At 41.0% G+C, this 24,610-nt stretch overlaps 3 protein-coding genes across 4 annotated transcripts; 2 read left to right on the forward strand and 1 right to left on the reverse strand.

The window, feature by feature from the left end:
* The first annotated feature begins 321 nt into the window (after positions 1–321).
* Positions 322–7,056, forward strand: ddx55 (DEAD (Asp-Glu-Ala-Asp) box polypeptide 55). Its single transcript, XM_034709321.1, has 14 exons — positions 322–555; positions 674–724; positions 1,960–2,046; positions 2,139–2,230; positions 2,474–2,536; positions 2,641–2,790; positions 2,874–3,063; positions 3,139–3,221; positions 4,615–4,746; positions 4,829–4,921; positions 5,259–5,373; positions 6,184–6,352; positions 6,447–6,739; positions 6,834–7,056. The coding sequence occupies exons 1-14, from the start codon at positions 448–450 to the stop codon at positions 7,017–7,019; spliced, it is 1,812 nt and encodes a 603-aa protein (XP_034565212.1). The 5' UTR covers positions 322–447; the 3' UTR covers positions 7,020–7,056.
* On the reverse strand, positions 7,055–9,836 carry eif2b1 (eukaryotic translation initiation factor 2B, subunit 1 alpha). Its single transcript, XM_034709322.1, has 9 exons — positions 9,465–9,836; positions 9,275–9,376; positions 9,031–9,167; positions 8,472–8,588; positions 8,228–8,340; positions 8,073–8,141; positions 7,911–7,986; positions 7,332–7,457; positions 7,055–7,255 (listed from the first exon to the last, which is right to left on the reverse strand). The coding sequence occupies exons 1-9, from the start codon at positions 9,475–9,477 to the stop codon at positions 7,100–7,102; spliced, it is 909 nt and encodes a 302-aa protein (XP_034565213.1). The 5' UTR covers positions 9,478–9,836; the 3' UTR covers positions 7,055–7,099.
* A 3,988-nt stretch (positions 9,837–13,824) lies between these two features.
* bcl7a (BAF chromatin remodeling complex subunit BCL7A) lies at positions 13,825–23,829 on the forward strand. 2 transcript variants are annotated; one of them, XM_034709236.1, is made up of 6 exons: positions 13,825–14,017; positions 17,399–17,480; positions 17,639–17,750; positions 20,072–20,221; positions 21,467–21,570; positions 22,213–23,829. In XM_034709236.1, exons 1-6 carry the CDS (start codon positions 13,926–13,928, stop codon positions 22,285–22,287), a joined length of 615 nt encoding a protein of 204 aa, XP_034565127.1. In that variant the 5' UTR covers positions 13,825–13,925; the 3' UTR covers positions 22,288–23,829. The 2 variants fall into 2 exon arrangements, with proteins under 2 accessions (XP_034565127.1, XP_034565128.1); XM_034709237.1 differs by having other exon boundaries at positions 17,639–17,735.
* Positions 23,830–24,610: the final 781 nt, after the last annotated feature.

Below are 24,610 nucleotides of genomic sequence, written 5' to 3' on the forward strand. Positions count from 1 at the left end.
ATTATCCTTTACATTCATAGACATGACAATAAAACATGAATATTTAAATTAAATAAATACATTGAATTAAAATAATACTGTTATCTTTTACAAAGTTGAACAAATAAACAAATTAAATAAAGAAATAAATAATAAAATAAAGATGAAGCATATTTTCTATATTAGTTATAAAGTTATATTTCATCCAAAATAAATGATAACAAAGATTAACATTATCAGCCACTGTTTTCAATAAAGGGAAGTAAAATATTTTTTAAATTAAAAACTTTTTTTAAAAAGTCAAAATTCCACGGGTACCCGGAACGGTGTTCGTGTCAGCTTCAGTTCCTACCCGGCTTGTAAACATCAGCACATCCGGAAACAGGAGCAGCGTGGAGTGGAGAGTTAGCCCAGCAGTGGCTAACAGGTTTAGCTTCATCCTCCTGAATAAGGTTCAGTTTTATCACCATGGAGAACTCGACAGACGGCACGTGGGACAGTTTACCTGTTCACCTCCACGAGAGCATCTTACAGACGCTCGAGGAGCTCAGGTTCACTCACATGACACCTGTACAGGTAACATGAAGCTTTAAAGCTGCTCTACAGACCTGTTACCTCACACTGAGAACACAGGAGTTATTTACTGTCGTTATTTACTCTAATGTTTGTTTTTATTGTTGTTTACTCTTCACAGTCGGCTTGTATCCCACTGTTCATGCGCAACAAGGATGTAGCAGCTGAGGCGGTGAGTGTCAGATATCAATCTCATGTACTGTACATAATAATAATAATAAATACACAATAATAATAATAATAATAATAATACTTATAAATAAGAATAATTAAGCATTATTTTCCTTATTAATATTATAAATGTAGTATTTTTAATTTTATTTTTAGACATATTTTATTTTCATTTAAATATAGTTTTTATATGTGTTTTATAACTTAAATTTTGGACCTGCATTGTGAAGTTTGCATTTTTCTAATGAAATAAATCTTGAGTATTAAAAATAATATAAAGCTGTAAGGTTTTTACTTTTGGAAACAGCACAAGAGGTTAAAATGAGCTCTGTAATAATAATATTTATTTAATTAATAATGATATAGCATTGTTTTCCTCATTTTTATTATTAATATAATATTTTTATTTTGTTTGTATACATATTTTATGTTAATTTAAATTTAATTTATATATATTTTTTATAAATCTGTTTAAAATACATAAAAAGAATATCTTTGAATTTTGGACCTATATTGTAAAGTTTGCATTTTTCTAATAAAATAAATCTGAAATAAGAACAATTATCAAACTGTAAGGTTTTCCTTTTGGAAACAGCAAAAGAGGTGAATATGAGCTCTGTAATAATAATATTACTCATAAATAATAAGAATTTAGCATTTGTTCCTTATTTTTATTATTATTAATATAATAGTTTTTATTTAATTTGTATACATATTTTGTTTTTATTTAAATGTAAAGTATATATATTTGATAAATATGTTTTAAACACATAAAAACGTGTTTGAATATTGGACCTGTATTGTAAAGTTTGCATTTTGCTAATAAAACAAATCTTGCAAAAAAATTTAAATAATAATAAAATAATGCTGTAAGGTTTTTACTTTCTGAAACAGCACTATTTATGGCTCTTCCCACTCATTATAAATCTATATTTGTTTTAATTTTACAGCTTCTCTAACATTTTGTGGGTTTAATTGTGACACAACTTAATTCATGTTTTCAAAAAGCAGGTTTTTGTCAGCCTGAGTAAGAACTGAACATGAGTTCTGACTGAGTTTGTGTTACAAAACAGATAAAGAGACTTTAAAAGCTTTTATTTATGTACTTATAAGAACCTTAAATTAAAGGTTGTTCATAACCATTAGTTCCCTCAGTCAGTGTGTCTCTAAACTTCAGTATCCTTCATGCTTTATCGCCTCATCTCTCTGCTGCTCACTCACTGATCATCTCTGCAGGTAACCGGGAGCGGGAAGACGCTTGCTTTCGTCATCCCGATCATCGAGCTGCTCCTGAAGAGAGAGGAGAAGCTGAGGAAGATGCAGGTGAGGATGAGTTGATGTTCACAGTGAAGCGTTTAAACCTCCTCTGTGTGTTTGGAGACGTTTGATCTTTAAGTGTGTTTCTCTCTCTGCAGGTCGGAGCGCTGGTGGTGACGCCCACCAGAGAGCTGGCTCTGCAGATCAGTGAAGTCATGGAGCAGTTCATCCAGAAGTTTCCTCAGTTTAAGTAAGAACAGAAAACAGCTGATTGAAGTCTGTGAGAGATGTTGAACTGTGGAGTCAAGACAAACTGAAATCAAACATCTCAGTAAGACAGGGATTATTTAAAGAGTCCTGAAAGCTCGACTCCACAGACGGCTTTCCAGTTTTTGATCCTCTCAGATTTTCAGAGAAGCCTGTTGCAGAGATTTCATGATGATCTTCATTTCTATTTTGAGTCGTTTAAAATCTTTGAATCTCTGTTTTTCAGGCAGATTTTACTGATTGGAGGAACCAACCCGATCGAGGATGTGGAGAAGTTTAAGGAGCAAGGGTGGGTGATGAATAAAACCATTAAAGAACTAAAAACCAGAAGCTGTCAGAGTCCAATGAGAGACAGGAAGTCACAAGAGTTTCTCTTTGGGTTTCACATTTTAGGGCAAACATCCTGATCGCGACGCCCGGCCGTCTGGAGGACATGTTCAGGAGGAAGGTGGACGGTCTGGACTTGGCGAGCTCAGTGAGGAGTCTGGATGTCCTGGTTCTGGATGAGGCTGACAGATTGTTGGAGATGGGATTCGAGGCCAGGTGAAGATGCAAACCGTTAAAGTGCTTCTTTAAAATCAGACTCGTCTGTAGCAGGTCTAACAGAGTCTGTGTCTGTGTTCCAGTCTGAACACCATCCTCGGCTACCTGCCCAAACAGAGGCGCACCGGTTTGTTCTCGGCCACTCAGACGCAGGAGCTGGAGAAGCTGGTGAGGGCGGGGCTTAGGAACCCCGTACGCATCACCGTCAAGGAGAAAGGCGTTGCGGCCTCCGCCGTCCAGAAGACACCGTCCAGACTCTCCAACTACTTCACCGTGAGTCTGATCTCAGCCTGAAGCCTGACTCACACACATCACAACTTTTATTAAAACAGAGACGTTTGATTTCAGATCTGTAAGGCTGAAGACAAATTCAACAACCTGGTGGCGTTCTTACGACAACACAAGCACGAGAAGAACCTCGTCTTCTTCAGGTGAGTTCATCAGACATTAAAGGGATGCAGTGGTTTTAAATTTCCTTTCTTTTAAAGTTATATTTTTGGGGCTTTTTGCCTTTTATGATAAGACCGCTGAAGAGAGACAGGAAATGTGGGGAGCAGGGAGCGGGGAAGACATGCAGGACATGGTAGCGGTCATGAGTTGAGCCGGCAACCTCTGCGACAAGGACTTTAGCCTTTGTATGTGGGGCGCTTAGACTGCAAGGTCACCAGCGCCCCAAATGTCCTGTTTTTTAAGCTGTTAATCAAAAATATGAGTCCCTTTCACACATGCACTTCACTCCTGAAGACTTTGTGCATCTGAATTCATTCTCTCAGACTTTATCCGGGCGTCATCTCTTTCACACGTGCACTTCTGAAATGTTCTTGCCCCTGAATTCTCCAAAGTTGCTCGTTCACACACATCCCTGACAAGGTGGAGACGTCTCTGCAGAACGAAGGGTCTCTACAGGAAATACATGAAGTCAAAATCCGGCTGTGAAAGCAACACATGATGGCAGACGGAGCAACAAAGACTTAAATGATGATGACATCAATGCTTCATGAAAACAGACGGATATGCAGACGTCTTTTGAACTCAGCTGCCAGGGTTCTCACGCACACCAAGCCCTGGCAGCACATCACCCCCACTCTCATTCACCTCCACTGGCTCCCTGTAAAGTACTGCATCACCTATAAACTCTTCCTCCTCACCTACAAATCCCTGCACGCCCTCGCCCCCCAATACCTGGCTGACCTCCTCCACCAACACACTCCATCCAGGAACCTAAGGTCTTTGGACCTGGGTCTCCTCTCCATCCCCCAGACTAAGCTGCAGACCTTAAGAGACAGAGCCTTCAGTGTGGCAGCCCCTACTCTGTGGAACTCTCTCCCTCTCCATCCGCAGCGTCCCAACTCTGGACGGTTTGAAGAAAGCAATCAAAACGCACCTTTTCCTCAAGGCCTTTCCCCGTTAGATATCCCCACCTACTCCCCAGACCCCCTACCTGACCCTGTCACCTTGGGTTTCTTGAAGGCCGCTGTATAAATATCAGTTATTATTATTATTCACAGTTCTCATCACTACCCCTCGGATGTTTTTATTCATCCTGTTAGGCTTGAAATTTCAGAAGGGGGCAGGAAAAAGTCAGGGTGAAAACACATGCAGCTCTTCCTGAAAATGTTGTGAGTTTATTTTTGTGTGAATAAAGCTCATGAAGTCAGGATTAGTCGATGTGTGTGAACGCAGCAGGTCCAGTCTTGGGGCTCACGTTCAGGAGAGTTTCTCTGCTTTCTTCTGATGTGTTCGTCTTGTGGAAATGTTGGTTCCTTAACTCCTTAGTTTGGTGTTTGTTTAATGATCTGGATGACCTGTTTCTTTAATCCTCAGTACGTGTGCGTGTGTGGAGTACTACGGTCGAGTTCTGGAGGTGCTGGTGAAGAAGGTCCCGGTGCACTGCATCCACGGCAAGATGAAAAACAAACGCAACAAGATCTTCGCAGACTTCCGAGCACTGAAGAGGTGAGACGCAAAATCCATTAAAAACCTGGTGGTGTGTTCAGGGCATTCTTTGTTTTTATGCATTCTATGTGTCGTCTTGCAGCGGGATCTTGGTGTGCACGGACGTCATGGCGAGAGGCATCGACATCCCTGATGTGAACTGGGTGCTGCAGTATGATCCTCCCAGCAGTGCCAGGTGAGGAGGGCGTGCAAAACACAAACAAACGATGCATTTCTCATCATTTAAGATCTATTTTTCTTATTTAGAAATTTAAAGAAAGTCAGAATAGTATTCAGAGTGTTCAGGGACTATTTTTAGCATCAGAGTAATCTGTGTGTGTGCTCAGAGTGTGTGTGGGATGAGTCAGAATGAAGTGTGTGGGAAGAGGCTGCTCTACAGGAAATATTCAGCAGTAGATAAAAAGTTAAACTCAGTGTTGGTGTGAGTATTTAAGGATCTAAATAAAAAGTTTACATCTTGATTTTACTTTATAACGCTCAGCTGTGTCTCATGTTCGTCCTCTTTCTCTCAGCGCGTTCGTTCATCGCTGCGGGCGAACGGCACGAATCGGCAATCAGGGTAACGCCCTCGTCTTCCTGCTGCCGATGGAGGAGTCCTACGTCAACTTCCTGTCCCTCAACCAGAAGGTGAGTCCTAAAACCTTTGGTTAAAGAGTTTGTCCTTTTGGTTGCTGCTCTCTTGTCACTCACAGAGGATGCTTTAAGTGCACATCAGTTTTAACTAACCCCTTCAACATGCAAGCAATTTTTGGGTTCAGAGTCTTCTCTAGGGACGCTTCGACATGCAGGACACGTGACGCTAGAATCGAACCACCAACCTCCAATTTAAGAGACACAGATTTGGGAGCATTTGAACCTTTGTGCATGCTTTGTGAATCACACACTGTCTTGTTTTTAATGTCTCACTTGTAGAAGTTTAGTGAGCATGAAAGCTGCACAATCCTTTCATGCATCAGGCCTGGAGTCTTATTTTTTGCAACCAGCAACGTCGCCCCCTGCTGGTGGATTGGAAAGATCTTTACTCTCCAGACTCACAGGACACTTTAATTCAATTTTTTTATTTAGTTAAAGTTTTTCAAAGATCTGTTTATTTTAATTTTTACACATTACTTTGAAAAGATAAATGTGAACAATTAAAGGAAGTGATATTTGTTGTATGAACGAAAAGGCACCAATAATAATAAATGATAATAATTTAAAATAAAAGATAAACAAATAAAAATAGTGAAACTACAATAAGATAAATAGGTTAATATTTAAAAATAATAATAATAATTGCAAAAGGTAAAACAATATATAAATAATAAGAATAAAAAAGAAAAGTAAATAAATAATAATAGTAATAATTATAATACTAAAAACAAGCCTCTTTTTAAAGTCCATATTTGATCTAAACCTCAGATAGTCACCTCTCTCCGTCTCTGTTCTTCACTCCAGTGCCCGCTGCAGGAGATGCCCTCTGTGGGTGACGTTGTGGACGTCACGTCCAAAGTTCAGACTCTGTCTCTGGAAGACCGCGCCATGTTTGACAGAAGCATGAGAGCCTTCGTCTCGTACGTCCAGGCGTACGCCAAACACGAGTGCAGCCTCATCTTCAGAGTCAAAGGTGAGAAACAGCCGCCTCACACTTTTGTTCACGCTTGTTTCTGCAGCGTTCTTAAAGTTTAAACATCTTTCATTGTTCCTTTTTTTTCATCTAGATCTGGATTTTGCCGCTCTGGCTCGCGGCTTCGCCCTCCTCCGTCTGCCGAAGATGCCCGAGCTGCGGGGGAAGACCTTCCCCGACTTCATCGAGACGAAGGTGGACACGGAGACCATCCGCTACAAGGACAAGCAGCGGCAGAAGCTCAGGAAGAAGATGCTCGCCGAGCTGAAAGAGAAAGAGAAGGACCCGCCTCCTAAGAGGAACTTCATAAGGAACAAGTCGTGGTCCAAACAGAAGAACAGGAAGGACCGCAGGAGGAAGAACGCCGCCAAGAGGAAACGGAACGAGGTAACGCTCTAACAGAGATCTTTGATGATCACATTTTAAATATTTGTTTTTAAATTCAGCTTCAAATCACGCCGTTCTGTTCTCTTTCTTTCAGCCGGAATCAGAGGTGGAGGACGAGGACATGAAGGAGCTCGCCAACGACACCCGGCTCCTAAAGAAGCTAAAGAGAGGACAGATCACAGCCGAGGACTTTGAGAAACAGATCACAAGCGGACCGAAGTCCAAACACAAAACAGAGGCGGCGCCAGTCAACGGCGAGGAGGGCGGCGAGGACGTCTGACACCAAACATCAGAAATAAATCACCTTCACGTGTCGACCTTTTCATGTGTTTATTCAGAGATTAGAGGCACAGTTTGTTTTCATAAATAAAGCTTGATGAGTTCGTCGCTGACGGCCGACGGCGTGAGGACTCCCAGGTCGGTGAAGAGGAGCGTGATGAGGGAGGGGGGCGTGTAGTCGATCATGGGGTGCTCCTCTGACAGGTTCTGGACGGTCTTCAGGGTGTCGGCTTTGTACTGAGGAGGAAAAAACGTGAAGAGTAAATCCTCAGGAACAAACTTGACGTGGATCTTTGAGTCTCTGACGCCTCACCTTGAATTTGTCGGGGACGTCCTGCTGGTTGAGCGGGTAGAGGCGGACGAACTTGAAGCTCTCCGCGACCACGTAGAAGGGTTTGTTGTGAGCTTTGGAGCAAACGGCCGTCTGATAGGTGCCGATCTGCAGGAGGGAGGAGGGAGACTTTACATGTTCGCTCTTTTCAAATTCTCCTGATGAAATAATGACTGATGTATCACTCTGTCCCTTAAAAAAACCCATTTTCTTGTAACAAATGTAAAAAAATCTGCCATTGTCATTCAATAATTTCATCTTTGTTCATAAGAGTCTCTAAATTTATGAATTTATACAATAAACTCTGTTTTTTCTCCACACTTCCTTCGTCTGTCCTTTAAGATTCTCACACTCGTCTTTAAAGGAACCTGAAACACATTTATTCTGTCAGAGAGAGCATAATGAATTCATCCTAAGTGGCTGGTTTTTGCACACAGGACGTGTATGTGGTTTCCTGTGTTTCTGCACCCAGCCTCTAGTGGACGCTTGATGAACTGCAGTTTTTAACACTTCAACACGGGCTTCATATTTGAAGACTGGAGGTTGCATATTGAACTTCACCTTGTTGATGATTCCTCCGCTCTCTACGACTCCTTCTGCACCAACGATGACCAGATCTACTTTCTCCAACACGTACCTGAAAGGAAAACACAAAATTAAAACACTTAAGACGTGCACCTGAGCTCCTTAACTCTCTGTTTGACGTCATCCTCATGTTTTTACCCCACAGCAGCGTCCAGGACCACCGTCACAGGAACGTTGAGTTTCCTCAGAGCGTCCGCCATCTCTCGCCTGAGTAAAGAAAGGATACTTCACTGAGTGTGTGTCCTTTTAGAGTGAAACTAAGACTTAGAGGCAGTTTACACACACTCACTCACCCGGCGGCGTCAGGCTGCGATTCAGTCACATACACAGAGAAGCGTTTCTTCTCAGCTGCAGCTTTCTCCAGAACCCTGAGGACCACTCTGGAGAACGAGTGAGTCAGGATTTTCTGAGGGAGGGAGAAGGAAGAGTTTAATGTCCTTTAAGTCTGCATGTTTCTCAGCTGTGTTAAATATCTGCACGTCTGTTCTTCAGCTGAACGATTCATAACTTCTGCATCATGCAAGAGTAAACACTCACTGCTCCGTCTTTGATGAAGGTGTGACACAGCTTGGCGACTTTGGTCCTGGACAACGAGATCTTCTCCAGAAAAAGTTCTCCTCTCTCCTCCATCACCTTCTTACAGCGAGACAGATCCTGCAGAGAGAGGAACAACGGTTAACAGAGAACATACTCTCTCTCTCTTCATCTCCCTCTATCCCTCTCTCCAACACGGTCTCAGCAGATGTGTGTCTAACATGAGTCTGGTCCTGCTGGAGGTTTCTGCCTGTTAAAGGAAGTTTGTCCTTAGGGAGTAGGGGGAGGTAGAGCGTGCAGGCCCTTGGGGGATGAGTTTTAGCCCAAACAGGCTTCTCATCTCAGCTCTGCCTCCACTGTCTTCCACGTCTCGCTGCAGACTCTTCTTGCTGTGTTTTGGGTGGAGGTGGGTGTCTTCACTGAGCGTTCATCCTTTCTTCAAGCACTTTGTGTTCAACTCAAATTGTAACTACTAAACTCCTTGATTTTCACATTGTTTTCTCCTGAAGTAACCTGTGTTTTAAGATATTTAAACCAGCATGTGGGGGTCCTGGTAGCTCACCTGGTGCTCCAGGGATGTGAGACTGATGAAGCGCAAGAAGAGCTCTCCTCCTGAGGACACGGCCACAGAGGAGTCCACTTTTGTCAGGCAGTCTGTGGCCCACGTCAGGCTGTTGCTGAGGCCCAGGATGGTCTCACCTGAAGAGGGAAGGGTCAGATTTTAAAACAATGTCTCACAGTAGGAGAGTATTTCTGTTTTCTTGCAGCTTTTTTTGAGAGTATTTTTTAATCTTTCATGAACACACCTTTGTCTCTCTTGAGGAACTCCAGCAGAGTTCGGATTGCAGCCACAGCTGAGGCCATGTCCGGGTCTTTCCTCATCTGGGTCCTGAAGTACTCCACCAGCTCTGAGCAGTGGAAACAGTCAAATAAGCTTAATTTGAGCTCTGATAATAATTTAAAATAATCCAAAATGTTAAAGTTGAACTAACTCACCTTCTTCTTCCATCTTCAATGTCTAAAGGAGAGCCTAAAGCTGTTATCTTTAAGTTAAAAACAAACCAGGAGGATTTTTTTTGATGAGTTTCGTCAAATTTGACACATGAGCTGCTGACTCCGCGTCACTCCAGCCTTCGTTTGAACAAAACTCCAAACAAAAATGTGAAAATAACTTTTCAGATTTAATCCTTTCAGTCACAGCTCTCAAAGTAAAGCTCAAACACTGAGCTTGGATCAGCGTGTGAAGTTCTGTAACCGATATTTGCAGAGTTGCACTGAGTTAGCTCATCTCTCACAGAGCTGCGTGTTGATGTGTCGCAGAGAGATGACGTCATGACGTTTCTAACGTGTCCTCCATGAACAGCGTGCCCTCTTCCGGTGCTGTCGGTGCTCAGCAGCTGAATTTTACAAGAGTACCCTACTGCAGGCAAGATGGCGCCGCCACAACATCCACACCGGAAGTCCATACCGGAAGTCCATACCGGAAGTTACAAAGCTAAAAACGTTGCAATAACACCCACACCGGAAGTCCATACCGAAAGTTACAAAAATAAAAGCCTTGAAAAACAGGAACGTGAACGCAAAATAAAAGCCTTCAAAAACACGTAGGTTTACAAGTAATTCTATGAACTTTTTTGCACTTACATTTTAATCGTATCAGTATTATTACTCCAAAAGTGTATAGGCTGTTGAGAATTTACTGTTTTGAGAAGTTACTTAGAAGCCTGCACGAATCACTAAGTTATAGTGTTAACGTCTCAGCCATGCACAGCCTTTTGTTCCGAGTGTGTGTTGAAATACTTAAAGCTGATTATGATGCTGCCGTGATGACATCTGCATATGCCTCTCTTGTTTTGTCTGGGTCATATGCTATTTTATGTTGTGTTAGCCTGACTGTACCTCAGTACAGTTTGCTGTAGTGTTTGTTCCAAATTACCTTGCATGCTGTCTGCCTATGTGATCACATGTATAGATTAATGAATGAATGAAATACAGATCCAGAGTAGATCCACAGTCACGAGAGAAGAGCAGAATGTTATCTATGGTGCAGGGGCGAGTGGAGGAGGAAAATGTAGAGGTGTGTGGTGACTGTTTCTTTTTTAACATAATTTGTAACACGTTACAATGACACAGTGACAGGGGTGTTCATTAACCACAAGAACAAACGGAGGGAATGGTTTCTCCTTCTAGTTTGAGACATTAGATGGGCGTAAACACTATGAGCTTGTCAAACAGTTTTATTCAGATTGAATGCTTTATGCATGTACACCAATGTCTTAACAAGATCACTTTATTTGGCGTCCATGAAAACATTGAAGTTGGAACCTTCAATTAGAATGACTAGAAAAACTGCAAATGTATACATAGCTACTGTTTCTTTCCATCCAACCCCTACTTGAAATGTAGAATTATACTTTATTTTATGTTCTTTTAATGTTATATGTATGATGTCTTAACCCTTTTGTATTGATAATGTTGTACTTGAAAAAGAACAATGCACTTTTGCTATTACAAACTCCAAATCAACATAAAATATTAGGACTAAAATATTTCAACTTGAGGCACCACTGTCAGCCACTGATGATAGATGTACAGTACACATTTCTGGGGAGCCTCTGTTGTTTTTGTGGTGAATATAGATCTCTGTGTACAGCTTGAGTGTATTTTCCCTCTTACTTACAGTCTTTTCCTTCTCATCCCCTCCCCCCACACACACTAACACTCTACATTATTCTGTTCTTCATACACAGCGGGATCTCTCTCACTCACTCTCTCTATCACAATTAGCTTTCTGCTAATTGATTTAGCAGCGACAGACTAATGCAATCAATACGCTACACGAAGAAGAAACTTCCAGTTCGAAGCATCCGGCATTGGGTAGAGAGGGGGTTAAAGAATCACTTCCGGTATGGACTTCCGGTATGGACTTCCGGTATGGACTTCCGGTGTGGATGTTGTGGCGGCGCCATCTTGCCTGCAGTAGGGTGCCTCTCGAATTTTAGGGGATTTTTTTGGTCAATTTTGAGTCAAAAGGGGATTTAAAAGAGGAAACATTGTTTGTTTATGTTTCTGTTGTCTTTGAACTTATTTACTTTGACTATTTATACACCTTTATGATTTTTATGCAAAGAAAATTGGTTCAAATTGAATTTTAAGTTCTTTGAATTAGCATATTAATCACATTTAATAGAAACAAAGCTGTAAACATATTTAAGTGTTATATTTAAATGAATTTACCAACATTTTATAACCACTGCAGTAGAAAAAAATGACAACAGGGTGAAACACAGTTGAAGTAATATACATAATGTTTATTTATAAGGTAGAAATCACAATTGCTGATGATTACTGTGCTTTAATAAACATGTAAAATGTCCATTTATATGTTTCTCACTGCATTGTATTTTTCCTTTTTTGTTATGTGCTTTTTATTTTATTGTGTTTTTGCTCATAAATACCAAATTTGACGTATCAAGATGTAGCTGAATGGATTAGACATAAACTGTATTCACCACAGCTTATTTAATACAGATTGGAAGAGCAGACAAAATAAAATTTCATCTAAAATTAAAGAATTGGACAACTTAAGTTTATTTTAATGCACTTCATGGCTTCTTTAAGTTTTCAGACTACCTGTATCTATGTTTTTATTTAACTTTTGTTATAAATATGAATAAAAAAGACTGAAAATAATGATGTTGAACAATTGATGTGTCCCTCTCTGCTTAGTTTTCTGGATTGTATAGAAGTTACTGACTTCTGCAGTTTTAATTCCAGCCAGCAGAGGGCAGTGTTGTTATTTTTAATGTCTGAAAACTTTACTGAAAGTCTGGCCATGTGCTTGTTTGGATTTTGGGCCAAGTTGAGTAGAATAACAACACTTGCACTTTTACATAGAATAGAATAATTGAATTAAAAAAAAATGACATTTAAGTTTCAGGAAAAGTTCAACATTTTTAATCAAAATTAAAAATAAAATTAGAATATTTCATATCAGATTAATAATTTAATAATTTAAAGCTACTAAAGTTATGAAAAATTAAATGACTTTGCAGGATAGTCAGATTTGTTTTGGTTGTACTCTTAATTCACAGATTAATCAGCTGTAGAAATAATAACTGGCTGCAGCCTCACTCAAGGTGAGTGGAATGTAGAAGAAAGGTCAAAGGTCATCAAAATAAGATTTTTATTTACTAAAGTGTTCGTCACTGAAAGTTTTATTAATCATGTGGCCTCTTCCTTTTAGGTTGTTTATTAATGTACTATAATCATCCTGTACTGGTACTTTTATTCAAGTCAAAGTATGAATATTTTCTACAGCACTGCTCACAAGTAAAATAAAAATAAGCTTATAGTTTTAATGTTGTGAAAATAACTATTCACTTTCTAATGCTGCACTTTAGCAAGATTTAAAATTGAGGACAGTAAGTAGAATAGAGCTTATATATTCAACTAAATTAGTATCTTTACTTAAGTAGAAGCTCAAATAGTTTCTCAAACACAGCTAAGAAATAGTTACCTCCAATTACCTCTGATCTCACATGTAAGAATAAATAAATCAGTGGAAAGGAATCACACACTTTTTATTTTGCCTGTTGACACTGTGGCAATAATGTTAGCTTACATTCTAAATCAGTAAAAAAAATGGAGGAAAGTTTTTCTATTACTTTAAATTTATTTGGAGAGCATTCAACTTTAGATTAAAGGATCGAAGGCAAAGAAGAGAAGAGATGAGGAAACTGGTGGAGGAGGTTGAAGGAGATCAAATAAAGAAACATCTGTCCGAATGAAGCCAACACAAACCACAACACAGTATGAGCTTCGTAAGAACAGGAGTACGCTAATGTTTTCATTTTACTGTGAATTTTTGTGCTTAATAATCTAAAAGTGAATTTGCCCACAAGTAGGCTGCTAATGAAGCTCTACAAGGACTGTTTTCTTTTTGCTGTATAATTGAAATAATTCCTAAATTAATCAAATCACGTTAAAATGAATATTTTTGTATCAACTGTTTAATAATTTGGCTGCAAAGTGATGTCTGTAAGTAAAGTAAGAGAGCCTTAAATGTGTACTAAAGTAGGCCTCCTGTCTCTTTCCATGGCTGTTCTTCTTCTGCACCATTTTGAGTGCAGCCTCGTCCCTGTAATGTGTTGTATTCAAAGTGAGGTATTAATACTTTTTATTACAGTAAGAACTTCAGGACTGTCCCTCCAGCTCGGAGGACATCCATGCTGTTAGCAGCCTCTTTGTTCTCCTGCACACACACAGCAGGGAGACACATCTCTCCTCTCAGTGCAGCTGCAGCCACGCTCCCCTCTCCTCTCTCCCTCTCCCTCCCTCTCTCCATGCTACATCAGTCCGCGCAGGCGCAGTCCGCTCCACTGTGCGCTCTACTGTTTGCATTGTGTCTGAACTGCCGGCGAGCTTTAAAAATATTAAACCCACCGCGGCGGCACAATGTCGGGCAGGTCGGTCCGAGCTGAGACCCGGAGCAGGGCGAAGGATGACATCAAGAGGGTCATGGCGGCCATCGAGAAAGTACGAAAATGGTAAGAAAGAGAAGAAGGGGAAGAAGAGCTGGCTTCGTTATCTAACAGGAGAAAGGCTTGTTGGGGGAGGAGAGGGAAGGAGGGAAGGAGTGAGGGATGAAAAGGAAACAAAAAAGGAGAATTAGTGAACCGGATTCAGGGCTCCGGTTCACCTGAGAGCCCGGGAAACGGACACCCCTGTCCCCGGTGTTCCTGCTCTCTCCCTCGCGCTGCTTTTAACGGCTGGGTTGAACCAGAAGCCATTTCGATGCAGTCACATGAAGCCATTTCTGCCCGCCGCTCACAGGGAAGCAGGCGGAGGGGTTTTTATTTTACCCCCCTAAAGACCCAAAACTCTCTCCTCTGGATCCATTCGACGACGGCGCTCCGGAGCCGGATCACTTTAGTCCGTGTGGAGTTTTAAATGAGGCGCTTTGAGTCTCCCTTTAGGGCTGAGGGAGAGAAGGAGGCTCGGTGGGGGTTGGGAGAGGGAAGTAGGAGCTCCAGTAGAGCATGGCTGAAGAACACGTAGTGACTCAGACTTCAACATGAAACACTGAAAACACACTTTAATTCAAACTAACGGCTGACAGAGGGACGTTAGAGCACGAGACGATGCTGCTCAGAGGGTAACCCCGCCCGGGGGGTTTAATTCAGACATGTTACATGTTATCAGGTGGGTTAATCAAACGTACCCACGTCAAAGTCAGAGAACAAAACAAGTTTAAACATTCATTTAAATTTATATTTAACTAAATAAGAACATTTTTAACAAAACCAAAACACAAAAGACATTTTTAATAAATTATTATTTTTTATTAAATGTGTTTTTTTTGTGACAGTAATGCAGATTACTTAAAAAACAAACTGTACAAAAGTGTTTTTAACTAAAACTACACTTAAATGTTGTTATTTAGTTCTTCCACACAACCCTATAGATGATTATATACTTTATTATAACACTTTGGTTAATATTAGCATAAAAAATATAACATATTTAGTAGAGTAAAAGACAGAAAACACAGAGATTAAATAACAAACATTGTTTATTAGTACATACAATCACTAAAACCAAATAGTAAATGTTAATTACGTTTGATTTATTATTATACAATTTTTGGAAAATTACCTTTTCAGTTCTTTATACAGATAATTACATTGTACTTTAATATTTTATTTTTTGTGCTACTCCTATATAAATACATTTCAGACACCTTGGTTAATATTACACAGTACAAAAGTGTTTTGTTAATAAAACTACACTTAAATATTTTTATTTTGTTCTTCCACCAAACCTTTTACAGGATAATGTACTTTATTTCTTCATTTTAAACACTTTGGTTAATATTAGCATCAAAAATACAACAGATTTATAGTAGATTAAAAGACAGAAAACACAGGGATTAAATAAAAAACATCACTACACACAATCACTAAAACCATACAGTAAATGTTAATTATGAGACAATTTTTGTACTAATTCTTTTGGAAAACTAACTTTTCAGATAATCCCACTTTACTTTAATATTTTCTTTTTTGTGCTACTCCTATATAAATACATTTCAGACACCTTGGTTAATATTACACAGTACAAAAGTGTTTTGTTAATAAAACTACACTTTAATATTTCTATTTTGTTCTTCCACTCAACCTTATAGATGATTATATACTTTATTTCTTCATTTTAAACACTTTGGTTAATATTAGCATCAAAAATACAACAGATTAAAAGACAGGAAACAGAGATTCAATTACAACCATTGTTTATTAGTACATACAATCACTAAAACCAAACAGTAAATGTTAATTATATTTGATTAATTATTATACAATTGTACTAATTCAGTTATTCATACAGATAATCACACTTTACTTTAATATTTTCTTTTTTGTGCTACTCCTATATAAATACATTTTACACAGAGATTAAATTACAAACATGTTGTATTGTTAAATACAATCACTAAAACCAAACAGTTAATGTTAATTAAGTTTGATTTATTATTATTAAAAAAGTATATAATTTTTTTGGGGGGGAAATAACTTTTTGTATATTGAAGACAGTGATGGAAAGTGATTTATTAGTTCACTATACAGAAAATAATACTTAAATATTTTCTTTTTTGGTCTACTCTATTGTAAACACATTTCTGAGATTAAGTCAATTTATTCTAAGGTAATTTTCAAGTTGTTTTTTTAAAGTATAAAATGTTAACTTTGTAGTTTCTATGAGATGATAATGGAAAATAACTAGCTAAGAATATACATCATACATAAGTTAATTTACACAACTATATCCATTTTATGAAACTTTAAACTTCACCTTTCAGAGTTTTAATATTTTAAAATTCAACTTCTGTCACTTTTTGTACATTTTGAGGCTAAATCTTAAGAACCAAGTGTACAAACACTACATTAATACATGCACTACATATATATCAGTTAATGGAAGCTACTTTTATATCATTAAAGTCATTCTACAGAACACCCAGAGGATATTTATCAGAATTATGAGTACTTTTATTCTTTATTTCTAAGTAATTTGTAGGGTTTTAAGCCGTTTTTGGAAAGATGAGTACATTTAAACTTCACTTTCAAATGCTTATTAGATTCATTAATAACATATTTCATAAGTTACAGACAAAAATAGAGTTTGTGTGCAGATAATATATTGTAGGGTACCACATGTTGTAATTTTATCCACATTTGCATCGTTTTTTTGTCTCTTTTGGCCAAAAAATAGTTTAAAATATGACTTTAAATGTTTTTATTGTTGCTTTTCTTCCAGTTTTAAGTATTTTCATCACCATTTAGTGTACTATATATTTTCTAAACCTGATTTTAAGTCACTTAAATGACAGATAATCTCCATAAAGCCCCCGTCATCATCCTTGATCGTGTTATATCTGCTGTTTATTATTAAACATATGTTCTCCTGCATGTTAATCACAATATTTCACAGTAAACAACAGATCTCAGTCGTTCATTCAGGAGTAAAATCCTCCAGCCTCTGAAATGTGATGATTTATTCTTCTTCTCTGGTTTTTATTGTTGTAGATTTTGGTTTGGGGTATGAACTGTGTGCACACGTGATGTTGTCTTCTTTTAATGTGTGTTTTCTGTTTAAAAACAAGATGTGGAGATTAGAATAAGAAGCCTGTAATGACTGTACGGCTTCCTGACAGCGAGCTGCGTTCAGTGCTCGTCTCCCATCACGACGTCTCAGCGTCTTAATTTAGACGTAATGAAAGTATGTAAAGCCTGGCAGCCTTTGAGTCAGCTCTGCTCTCTCTCTCTCTCTCTCTCTCTCTCTCTCTCTCTCTCTCTCTCTCTCTCTCTCTCTCTCTCTCTCTCTCTCTCTCTCTCTCTCTCTCTCTCTCTCTCTCTCTCTCTCCTACACAGGGAGAAGAAATGGGTGACCGTCGGAGACACGTCCCTTCGTATCTACAAGTGGGTGCCGGTGACGGAGCCCAAATCAGATGATGTGAGTCCAGAACGTTCCGCCTTTGAATCAAGGACAAAATGTATTTTATAATGCGTGAACACACTTTTCTAAACTCCCTCCACCTCGCTGTTAAATCAGACGATGACTGAGTCTGAGTTAACTCTTAACTGTTGGTTTATTTTCTGGTGGTTTTGTAGAAAAACAAGAACAAGAAGAAGGGCAAAGATGAGAAATACGGCTCCGAGCTGACGACTCCAGAGAACAGCTCCTCCCCGGGGATGATGGACATGCATGGTAGGTGCTCAGAGGGTAAGAACGTTAAATCCTGCATGTTTCCTACCATCAAAATAATCACACTTTACAACAAAAGACTAGAATACTATGAAAGGATGTGAAGGATTTAAAAACATGTTGTTCTCAGACACTCAGGAGGATACAGGCTTTACTTCAGGACTTCTTTAAGCTGCCTTCATTTCAGAGAGAAGATAGAATATATCACAGTTTAATTCATGTTCAACGTGTAGAATCATTCAGAGACTCTTTGATTGTTTGGGGGGTTTGATCATCATGTGAGACCCGTCCTTTTTACTGTGAGGCGTTTACAGCTGGAGACCCTTCATATCACACGCTGTAGCATTTAAAACCTCATCTTCATCCTCGTCCATGCAGATCTTTGTTTCTGCAAAGCATAATCTCTCATACCCTGCAAGGTTAAACTTTAGGCCAGTAAAGATCATTTCCTGGACTTTTCATGTCTTTCTTGATCCGGATATGTAACCAAAACTTCCCCCAGAAACTCTGAAACTTCAGCAACTCCACGCTTAAAATCCAAGATGACAGACCCCTGTCCCCGGTGTTCCTGCTCTCTCCCTCGCGCTGCTTTTAACGGCTGGGTTGAACCAGAAGCCATTTCTGCCCGCCGCTCACAGGGAAGCAGGCGGAGGGGTTTTTATTTTACCCCCCTAAAGACCCAAAACTCTCTCCTCTGGATCCATTCGACGACGGCGCTCCGGAGCCGGATCACTTTAGTCCGTGTGGAGTTTTAAATGAGGCGCTTTGAGTCTCCCTTTAGGGCTGAGGGAGAGAAGGAGGCTCGGTGGGGGTTGGGAGAGGGAAGTAGGAGCTCCAGTAGAGCATGGCTGAAGAACACGTAGTGACTCAGACTTTAACATGAAACACTGAAAACACACTTTAATTCAAACTAACGGCTGACAGAGGGACGTTAGAGCACGAGACGATGCTGCTCAGAGGGTAACCCCGCTGTAGCATTTAAAGCCTCATCTTCATCCTCGTCCATGCAGATCTTTGTTTCAGCAAAGCGTAATCCCTCACACCCTGCAAGGTCAAACTTTAGGCCAGTAAAGATCATTTCCTGGACTTTTCATGTCTTTCTTGATCCGGATATGAAACCAAAACTTCCCCCAGAAACTCTGAAACTTCAGCAACTCCACGCTTAAAATCCAAGATGGCGTCTCCCTTCAGCAACAGTTCAAAAACTGTGCTTTTATTGGACTTAACTTGCAACTTAAGTCTTGATTTATGTAACCAAATCGATCACACTCATAGTATTGTGAAAGTTAATTCTGTGGACATGTTGTCTTGTTGCTTTCAGCCCACAAACTATCACATAGTGTTGTTTAGAAATGGCTAACAACAGCAGGAGCTAATGGCTAAACCACAGCTCGTAACTGGAGCGCAGTCGACTTGTTTCTGTCGTCATTCCCAGCTCTGACGTCCGACTTGTGAGCTAAATGGAACGCTCCATTACCTCTGTACATGGGGCGAAACCAGCGCCACCAAAACACATTTTTTAAGCACTTTCTAAGGAGCAGATTCTTTCAAACTCTGGCTTCTGTGTCAAATTAGGAAACTACGCTGCCATCGGATACATTTCTGTGTCCGTCGTCATTTGTGGACTACAGGTTTGTTTACTTTTGGTTGGCCCTGCTTGAACTGATTGGTTAAAAATACTGGTGGCCTCGCGGTCTGAGCGCTCGACGTATAGAGGCTGTAGTTCTCGTCGCAGAGGTCGCTGGTTCAACTCCAGGCTGGTCCACCATCTCCTGCATGTCTTCCCCCGCTTTCTACTCCCCACATTTCCTGTCTCTCTTCAGCTGTCAAAAATATAACTTACAAAAAACAAATAAATAAATGTATAGTGACTTCTTTTAAAGTTTGCAGTCACATGACTGAATGTATACAAGGACAGCTTGCCTTAAATGTCCTCCCTTTGTGAAAGAACAGAGGCCAAAGTAAAGCTTGTTGCACTGGTGACGTATCATGGAGCTCAGGCGTGAACAGAAGCAGTCAGGCAGGTGGAGCTGCAGCATTCACATCATGCCTCCTTCACTCACCAGAACACACACGTGTTTCACTTCCTGATAGCGTTGTTGTCGCTCCCTCATGTGGGTCTAATCCACAGCATCACAGATTCCTACGTGGGTTAGAAGCATCTGATAATGCTGTACTGCAGCCAGCCAGTATGAAGAGCTCTAGATGTTTTGACCTCACTTTTAAGGACGTAAACATCCCTCCTTACTGTCTGCATGTTTATCTTCTTCTCTAAATGAATGTCTGATGATGGAAAACGTAAACGAAACTCTAAAGTGAATCACTCTTCATGTTTTCAGACGACAACAGCAACCAGAGCTCCATCGCCGACTCGTCTCCGGTCAAACAGGAAAACAGTTGTAGCACGAGCCCCGCCCCCGAGCCCACCAACACGTCTCACCGCGAGAGCAGCGAGACCAAGAGTGACCAGAGCCCGGACAGCAAGAGGGGTCAGACACACACACTGTCACACACACACAATGACACACACTGACACACACACACTGGCTCCTTCTACAGCTCACAGGTGTCAGGGCGGAGGATGAGCACTTCCTGTTTTGGTTCCTCCGTCTGTCTGGTGACATCAGGACAAACATCATCACTCTGAGAATCAGAGCGACGTCTTCCTCGTTAGTTAGACACACACAGTTTACTGGAGGACAAACAGCTGCGGCCTCGCCGTCTCCCCCGGGACTTCAACCGTCAACCCTGCTTCTCGTTTCCGTCACTCTCCCTCAGAGACCCCGCAGACGCTGACCTCCGAGCGGCTCTTTAATCAGACGCTCTGAGAACGCTGCGGACGGCGATCTCACTGACATTTACAGGACGCTTAAACGCGTCTGAGCAGCACGCCGACAGAGTCAGAGTTATAAATACATCACAATAGACAGAAAGAGAGCGGATAAAGCTGAAAGTAAAGAATGAACTCTCTAGATATTCTTCTTAGCTGTCGTTTGAGGTCTGAAATGTCAGAATATGCACATTATATGTTCCTTTTTTAGTCAAATCAGCAGTTTATAACAGCAGGAGACGATTTTACTGCAACATTATTAAACATAAAGCAGCAGGATGTCGTAGATAAGAAGCTGGGACAGTGCTCTTCTGACGTTATTCCTTTAAAAATGATTCAGAACTTCATAGATCATAAAAACAGCAGTTTGATCTGTTCATTCTTAACATTCTAACTGGAAAAAATGACATTTTCAGTCTTTTTTTTAATGCAAAAACATCACTTTCATGTGTTCTTTTAATCAGAAACAGAACTTATATTTCTTAATTTAGGAGACTTTTATGTCCTTGTCTTGAAATTTGGATGAAATGAAGCCCATCATGTCAGAATAACATCCCTCCTGGAGTCTGATATTGGTCGTTCTTTCTTAAAATACAGTGAACTGATCCAGAAAAAGACCCTTTAGCATTAAAACCCAGTCTAACAGCTTAAATATACCCTCATTAAACTGTTACATCACTTCCTTGTTGCTCCTCATACTCAGTTTTATTTTAAATATAATTTTGTAAAGCAAAACAGTCGTCTGTATCTGCTGCTTTTCATGCTCCACGTCACGCTGCAGTTACCTCACACGGCCACACGGCGTCAGTAACGAGTCAGAAAACAGTCTGACTCTACATCATGATGTTTAGTAGCTGTCTCCTGTCTGTGTTCCTGTTCTGATGCTGATGTGTTTGATCCTCAGGTAAGACCACCCCGTCATCAGAGACCTCAGAGAGAGCACAAAGTGCCAAGAGAGACAGTCTGTCCTCAGGAGAGAAAGACTCCTCGGACAGCAAAGCCACTCAGGTGAGACCACGACTGAAGGACTGACAAAAACCACATCCTTTAAAGTAGTTAAGACTGACTCTTCACAGCATGACTCTGTTCCCCCGCTGGAAACCACGATAAATAAAACCAAACTAAAGTGAAGAAGTTGTAGATCTCTCCCTCCTCTTCCTCTGAAGCTGCTCCGACTACAACTCCACCATAATGTGTGCGGCGGCCTCGGGGCATTCAGTGAATGCTGCTGTGGATATTTATAGCCACATAGATACAACAACAACAGCAGCACTGGCTCCAGGGAGCTGCTGTCCTTGGAGCGCGTGTGTCACAATGTACTTCTTTCTGAACGTAAAGATGAAGTCAGAGTTTATCTCCGAACACACACAGAGTGTGAAAGAGTCGACTGTATAAATGAAGGATGTAGTCTCACTGGTTTTCAAAGAGGAGCCCAGAAATACAGGGTCTCAGAGGTGGAGCTGAGGCAGGCTTTAAGCTGCCTGGTTAACGGCTACAGTGTGACCACGTGTTTATCAATCAGCCTCTAGTGGACACGTGTGGAACTGCAGTTTTTTGCACTTCTGCGTTAGCGTCTTTTTTCAACACTTGAGTGTCTGAGTCCTTCCTCCGTCACTGATGGTTCCTCTCTGTGTTCTGTGTTTCTCTCAGGACCTAGAGGAGGAGGCCCCGCCCAGTAAGAAGAGCAAAGTGGAGTCCTCACCTCCGGACTATGAGGAGAGTTAAATCCCCGTCTCCTTCCCCCCTTCCTCTCTCCCTCCCTCTCTTCCTCCCTCCATTAACTCTAGATAATTTAGGGCTAATGGACACACCAGCTCTCCTCCCTCTCCTCTCACCCTCCCTCCCTCCTCCCTCTCTTCTTTACCCAAACTATACCAAAGGGAGAATGGACGTCTCTCTTCCTCCCTCCCTCCTTTCCTTCCTTCCTTCCAGTTTGCCTCCTCAGCCCTAACACTCCTCTGCCACAGAGGGAGAATGGATATTACCTCTATTCACTGGTCCCCTCCGTGCTTCCTTCCAGTTCTCCACTTTTTCACTAATGCCAAGAGAAGCTCTGAACCCGGGAGCTGCAATCCCCCTCTGCGACCAGGGGGGGCGGCGCTGTCAGCCGAGCTCCAGCCACCACCAGGCCAGACCACAAACCCCCTGACCTGCACCTGTGACTAAAAGAGTTAACACTGGGGATCTGACTGTAGGACGAGGTCGAACCTGCGCGCTGCTCTGAGACCGTTTTTAAATACTGCTAACGGGTCAGCTTAGACGCCGACCTGGTCTCAGATCAGCCGCCGCAGGGGGAACCTCCACCCTACGACCTACGTCACTTCAATCCTCCCGATTCGCCTCCTGTTAGACTAATGTTCTATCTTTGTTTAGGAAATGTGTAGGGTTTTTTTCTCAGGAGGGTCAATGCACTGTTATGGTATGTCACAATCGATCACAGATAGATTTGCTGCTGTAGTGGAAGTCTTTTTTCTCTATCCATGAAAGGTTCTCCATTCACATGTTTTTAAAAGTGATTAGCTCGTGGTTGGTAGAAGCAGAAGAAGAAGAAGAAGAAGAAGAAGACGGTACTGGTCAAAAGAAACTCCTTGGAGAAGTAGTGAAGACAGGCATAGGTAGCGTAGATCCTGATGGTGTGCCTTGAGTTGCTACGATTAAATACACGTTTTAGGTCAAACAGGTTTTTGAATCACAACTTTGGTGCCATGCTTAGTTTTGTTTTTGCCTTATCATCGTCACTAATTAGCATTCGCCCACTTTTATTTACAACCGCAATAGATTTCTCATGGAAGGAATAGCTCCACATTTTGGGAAAGAGTTTGAGGAAGTGTTTGTGAAGCACTTAAAGACTGAATACGAAGAGCGGCTAGAACCGTGACCTGAAGACGAGCAATCTCACAAACTCTGAAGAAGCTAGCTCCAGACGCTCTGATGGATGCATTCTGACTAAAATACCACTCAAGACTATGACGCTAAAGGCTAGAGGCGCTTAGCTTAGCATCGGTTTTACCACAGTGTCAACAGGCAGAAGGGGAACGTGCCTTCCTGCAGGATTTGATATGACGCGTGTGATCATGGATGTCTCTGGCGTCGCCTTTGTTGTTGAGAAGTAATCACCGTTGTTGGATTTTAAGTATCGGAATCAAGGAGAAGTTTTTACGTGTTTGTTAAATTCCCACGCAAAAAAACGGGGAACAAAAGTTACATATCGTTTGTTTTTTTATGCGAATCACGTCGAGAACGTACATTTTTATGCCGATTAAGTAACGACAAAAGGTGCGGGCTTTACTGTTTTATTTCTTGATGCTAAGCTAAGCTAACGTCTCCTAGCTGTAGCTCTACTCCCGTATTTACCGTACAGACATGAACGAGGTAGCTTAGCTTGGCTTAGACTGTGAAAGAAGCCGAAACAGTGAGGTGATGATAGTCTGAAGGTAAAGAGAGGAGCGTCGATGTCCCTCTCTGACTCTCCAAAAATGTGGAACTATTCCTTTAAAGCACGCAGACTGGATTTGAACACTATCCAGAGGTTCGTTTAGTGTCTGCAGTCCTCCAACACCTGACACCCCGGTCCTCTGGTCCACGTGTCCTCCAGGTGGCGCTCTGTTGTTGTTGTTGTTGTTTTGTCCCTCTGAAGCAGACCCGTTCCCTCGGGCTGAGTTTTTCCCGTCACCGCGACCCCGTACGTCCTCGCCTCTCATCTCTGTGCGTGCTTCGTGTTATCACTACTTATCCACAACCTTCACGGCTCTGCAGCTCCACACAGAAGGGTCCAGTCTCTTAGCTCAAACGGTGGTTCTCTAATCCTCCTTTAAGGTGCTGTCTGTCGGCTGAATCCACACACACACATAAACACACACACACACACACACACACAGACAAAGACACACACACTAACACACACCTGGCATCAAGGTCTCGGTTATTATCCAGATTTGTGCAACTTACTTGAACTTTTTCGTACGGATTCAGACCTTTGACCTCTAACCTCACACATGTCAGATCTCATTTCTGGTGAATATGGATCAGAATCAATTAAACCAATGAC

This window comes from Notolabrus celidotus, chromosome 19, assembly GCF_009762535.1.
Source record: "Notolabrus celidotus isolate fNotCel1 chromosome 19, fNotCel1.pri, whole genome shotgun sequence".
Classification (NCBI taxonomy): domain Eukaryota; kingdom Metazoa; phylum Chordata; class Actinopteri; order Labriformes; family Labridae; genus Notolabrus; species Notolabrus celidotus.